We start from the raw sequence: 5,580 nt of genomic DNA, 5'->3' as shown, positions 1-5,580 counted from the left end.
CATGCATGTGGCCACGAGGGAGTGTTCCAACACTTAAAGTACGTAATTACCTCCTTTTCTTTAAAAGCATATGAATGCGTATAACCTGTGATCATATATAGCATAGCACTTAAACTTGTTATTATGTAATAAGCAAATATATTACTTATATCGTTTTAAATATCTTTGGTGAAATCGTGAAGAAAGTTTTTATAGCAATCTCGATCGTAAAAGGGAAGTTAAAATGTTAAATGATGAATGAGAAACAAAAAATAATAATAATCAACAATATATATAATTACAGAAAGAATATGTAACACTTTTTTAATATATAATCCAAATCTTTGCTTGCAATATTTCTCAAATTTAATCCCTTTGCTTAAAAATCAAAACTGCAACTTTTGCAGCAAGTATTACACACAAACACAAACATTACAATTTGAGCCTGCTGACAACAACCTTTTATAGCTGTCAATTAAGCTCCCTTAATCATAATCTGGCTTATGATCATTATTATTATTAGCATGCTGGAAGGTCCTTTGGTGGAGGAAGAACAGTCTGATCCTCTCCTGGTCCATCTTCTACAACAAATGCGGTCTTCAAGCCCCAACCAGTGTGCAACTCCAAATGACAATGAAAGAACCAAACACCTATATATCCATATATAATATCAAAATAATTTAGGTGTATCTTCTTAACAGTTTAAATCTTTTGGAATAAGTCTTTTCATAATATAGTAACAAAAAAGTTTAGAATTTTATTATTGTTCTTTGGTGAAGAGGTACATACCTGGATTATCAGCCCTGAAACGAATAGCTACCCAACCACCGGTGGGAACTCCAATGGTGTTCCTTTCAATGGGGTCAACCAAATTGTAGTTTGCAGGGTCTTTAGATGGATCAAAGTTACCAACACCAGTTCCAACAACAAAGAAGTTATATCCATGGAGGTGGAACGGGTGTGACTCTACTGTCAGGAGATTGGTATCTTGAACCACTATCTCCACCGTGGAGTTGAAAGCAACCTTGCTGATTCTTGTCCCTGTTGAAGTTCCAAGATTGGCCGTTAACGGAGCACCGGTGTAGTTGAAAGGTCTCAAAGGCTGGTCAGGGAAATCAGTCTTGAAAACTCCCTTGATATCGAAGTAGTGTGCTTGAAGAAGTGCGGTTTGTGGCATCACAAATGAGATATTGTTCAATGAAGCAAGTAGCCTCGTTCCATTGACACATGTTGGGCAAGGATTCTTGTCTAAACCAATAGTGAAGAAGAGGTTTCTGTCAACTTTGAGAGGAACATTAGCAGGGTACTGTACAGTGTTAAGGCTCTTGAGTTTCTTGTTGTAACTCAGAGCAAAAGCTGAGTCATTGCTAGCAGGAAGTTGATGAGGAAGAGAAGGGATCACAGTGTTTGGAATTCCTTTGTATTGGAGTATAGCTGTGGCAGTTTTGTTGTCAACTGGGATTGGAGCATCCATGAAGGTCCTTGTGGCCATGAAATACCTGCTTGGAACATTGTTGGCATGGACCAAAACGTTTGTGGTTTGTCCTGGTCCAATTAGTATGGATTTTGTGGAGAATGGTTTTGTGTAAACTGCATCAACCTCAACTACTGTGAAGTTATGCCCGGCAATGGCGAAAAAGAGTTCGTCATTGAGGGCAGCATTGATGATTCTCAGCAGGTAAGTTTTGCCTTTCTCAACCTCAATTGCATATGTATCTAACAAACATAACAATGAAATAAATTTGTAATCAGAAGATTGAGTAATTTGCATGCTCTACTAGTAACTATAACTCTTTCTTTTACAAAAGTGATAGATTAAAACTTGGTAGATTTTCCTTACGTTTCTCAGAACAAGGAAATAGAGGTCCTGGTTTGCCATTGATTGTATGTGCATCTGACATGTTTGGTGGTAACCCCATTTGGTTCCCTTGCTTCTCAATCTCTTCCACATCATTGTTCCACCATTCTCCTGTTTAATGATTGAATTGTTAACTTGCAAAGTCTACTATAATGAACTATTAACTATTAGTTATGATCCAGAAACTGAACCAATTACCTAGAATAACTTCAAATTCTCTTGCTGGCTGTGGAAAAGGAAATGGTGTTCCAACTTTGGGCATGATAACAATTGCACCATACACAGTAGCCCTCAACCACAGAATATGAGCATGCCACCACAGTGTTCCTCTTTGGCCTGTGATATTGAAGTCATAGGTGTAGCTGCCACCTGTTTGAATTGGACATTGTGTAATATAAGCTGGTCCATCAGCCCAACCATTACGATATTGTTTAAGTCCATGCCTGTAATAATATATTATAATCAATCATCCACATATATACATATATCATTTTGAGAATTTAGTCATTTATTAAAACTTATAGCCTACCAGTGAATTGACAAATTATATTGTGCATGGTTGGTGACATTGACTAGTACTCTGTCTCCTTCTCTAGCATAAATAGTTGGCCCTGGGTACCTCCCATTTACTGTTACAATGGGTTTTGCATGGCACAGCCTACTCACATTCTTCACTTGAATCTGTGTAAGTAGAATATATGATATATAATGTCACCAATGATAATTACATCAAATTAAATAACCATGCTTGCTGATAATGACCATTTATGTATATATGCACATATATTATATATTCAGATAACTCACATCAAATTGGTATTTCTTTATGGCAGCTTCAACTGGAAAAGAGACTAATCCAAGAAAGACAAAGGATAGTAGTATTAACAAAGACGCTTGACAGCAGAAGCTCTTCCCTGCAGCCATTATATGTTTTTTTTTCTCTTTGACAACTTTTATATATGTCTTTACTTCTGTTTGTGGAAGAGACCATGGAGGTGAAGAAAGGTGGTGAACTAGTATTTATACAAAATTGGTGTAAAGGTTAGGTTGGAGGGTACAAATCAGTTTGTTAAGGAGTGGATAAAATAACAAAGAAACAAGGGTTAATTAGGTAATGAAGTTTTTTTACATCAAGGCTTTTAAGCAATATACTGATAAGGACTTGGAGGACTTTGGAATGCCTTAGAGGCTGAGATTGCTATATGTGCCAAGAAAGTAAAAAAAAAAAAAAGAACAAAAAAATGATTATCTAAGCTTTTATTATTGGTGGACTTGCTGTGCCATTTTGGTTCATATGGGAACTGAGAGTGAGAGGTATTGGAGACCAAACAGTTAACATTGGACCAAGCTTTTTCGTTAAGGAGAAGAAATAGGTATCAAACTCTCGATTAATGGTAAAATTGACTGTACGGAATCATACTATTGGAGGTGCTTAAATGTCATTCTCTTTGTATTAGAGAACTTATCACATTTATTAATTGATAATTACCTATTAGCATGCATGTGGTTAACTAATGGAGATTGTGATGCAAGCGTTCTGTTGAGGTATTAGAATATAAGGTTTCTCTTGTTTTAGGGCGTCACCCTTAGTGAGGATCCTTTGTTTGTGGACTAGGTTGTCGTTGGAGATAAATAACACAAAGTTATAAGTTAAGATACTGCTACGTCAAATTAAAGTTAAGAAAAAGTGCTCCCTGGCAAGTCTAGTCATCATCAGTGTAACGGCTTTAAACTCCTCAAAATAAACAGCTAATTCATGCCAATGAAACCATGTATCATGTATGAGCATTTTTCCATTAATCCATTTGTGCTCATAACTCAAACTATCAAATCCATAGTCAATCTTATTTTCGATAGGAGCAATTGACAGTTGAATCCTATTTTTCTCATTATTTTTGTATTCGTAATAGTGTGAAAAGATGCACGGGACAGTAAATTAATAATAGTATATAATAAATATTAAAAATTATTATATTTTGTAAAAATAAATTAAATATGTGTAAATTAAAACTAAATTTAAAAGGTGTTTTATTTTAAATAATTTATAATACAAAAAATTTGGATGTTGGAGTTGTACAAAGTGACATTTTTATTTGGCGGTTTGATTTTTCCATTTGTTTTAGTTGATGGACTTAGTCTTCTTATGTAGCGTTCGTCCTCCTTTTTTTTGTTGGTTGTTAGGGTTGGTGATTTCTTCTTTTTGTCGTAGGTTATTGCGTAGACATGTTCTTTATGAATTGTTGAGTTTGATGCACTTTCTATTGTGTTATTTGGTTACATCTTTGTATGTATGTTCTTCTTTTGAAGATGTGTCTTGAATTTGTATGGTTTTCTTTCTCCTTAATCTCTTGATGGGGTGGTGCTTCAATGTCATTATTTTTCTGAAATGTCATTAGATTTGAAGTAGTTGTGCCCAATAAATTTTTTGCGTCGCCATCAAATAGTACAAAAGTTGTTGCAACACTTTGATGTAAAACCTTTAATTGAATTCTGAAACTAAAATAAGTATTGGGCTAGCAACTAATAATTTGATAGATGAGATTATGAAAAGTATATAGAGTTACCTTATTGTTGGATATTGTGGTGTCTGATTACATGTGTCACAAATGTAGTTGTTTCTTTTTTTTATATGCTTTCTTCTAACACTTTTTACATTTAATATAGTTGTTAAAATTATGAAGATCTTTTCCTATTCCAATATTCAATTTATCTTGTTCTTGTATGGATACTTGGAGGGAGAGCTCGGTCTCTGGGAATCGACGCCGAGTTGTTATCTTCGGTGCCGACCTTCGAGCTTTGTGGTAATCCGAGCTTTACTCCAAAAGGATGTCCAATCGCGTAGAGCTTTGAGCAAGAAACAGGGGGGAGTGTACCTACAAAGGCACTCCAAAGCTTAAGTTAGTATTGAGAATTCAATGTGTCCTTAAAGGAGAAAATGTCATACCTCTTATAGGTGGAGTACTATTGGTCCGTTATACCTTTGTTGGTCGTCCGACTTAAAAGGCAGTTATTGGGTTCTTAATGATGATATTTTGGTCGGGCGTTACCTTGTTGAAATTGTAACGTGTAACGGCCGAGTTGTTACGCAGATTGCCGAGTTATGGCCATAGATTGCCGATTAATAATTGTAATGTCGAACTATAACGCCAGCTTTCTGAATAATAACGTGAATAATGCCGAGTTATGAATGATAATGCCGAGTTTATGATGTTGGATTTGTAACGGTCGGATCATAGCCCCCAAGCTTGGCCTGAGAATTGTGTTTAATGAAGCAGGTTGAGCTTTTTAATGAACAGGTCGGTTATTTGAGTTGGTGCATAACTCGACATTTGACGTGGTCTTGGAGCCCCCAGTTCAAGATGCTTTGTTAAACAATTAATAAATTAATATTAATGAGAGAGAGAATACTGCATGTACTTATTAATGACGTGCGTCTTCTCAATGCGCAGCTTATCTCTTAGGATAGTTGAAGTGACTGTTTGGTGGTATTGGGAAGCGGTTTTTTGGGTTTTAAAATTACCTTTGGAGTTGAAAAGGTTTGGTAGTTTGACATAAGGTTATGTGAGCTTTATCAGAAGAAGTTTTGAAGTAAAATATGAACAAGAGAGGTATTATCTTTTTCTGACATTTGTGACATTTGCTTTCCTTCTTTGTTATCTTTTTTCTTGTTCTTTCTCTTTTTGTTATTTGTTTGATATTTTTATGGATGACCAATTTGGTTCCATTTTTCTTTGTATAAGGTT

The 5,580-nt window shown here is 35.4% G+C and overlaps 1 protein-coding gene across 1 annotated transcript; it reads right to left on the bottom strand.

The window, feature by feature from the left end:
- Positions 1-302: 302 nt before the first annotated feature.
- On the bottom strand, positions 303-2,810 carry LOC107487976 (laccase-11). Its single transcript, XM_016108674.3, has 6 exons — positions 2,645-2,810; positions 2,367-2,518; positions 2,036-2,280; positions 1,820-1,948; positions 769-1,695; positions 303-629 (listed from the first exon to the last, which is right to left on the bottom strand). The coding sequence occupies exons 1-6, from the start codon at positions 2,759-2,761 to the stop codon at positions 499-501; spliced, it is 1,701 nt and encodes a 566-aa protein (XP_015964160.1). The 5' UTR covers positions 2,762-2,810; the 3' UTR covers positions 303-498.
- Between the last annotated feature and the right edge of the window lie 2,770 nt (positions 2,811-5,580).

The sequence above is a fragment of the Arachis duranensis genome, chromosome 5 (genome assembly GCF_000817695.3).
Source record: "Arachis duranensis cultivar V14167 chromosome 5, aradu.V14167.gnm2.J7QH, whole genome shotgun sequence".
NCBI lineage: Eukaryota > Viridiplantae > Streptophyta > Magnoliopsida > Fabales > Fabaceae > Arachis > Arachis duranensis.
The sequence above is the reverse complement of the archived record's forward strand: the minus strand, read 5'-3'. Positions and strand labels throughout refer to the sequence as shown.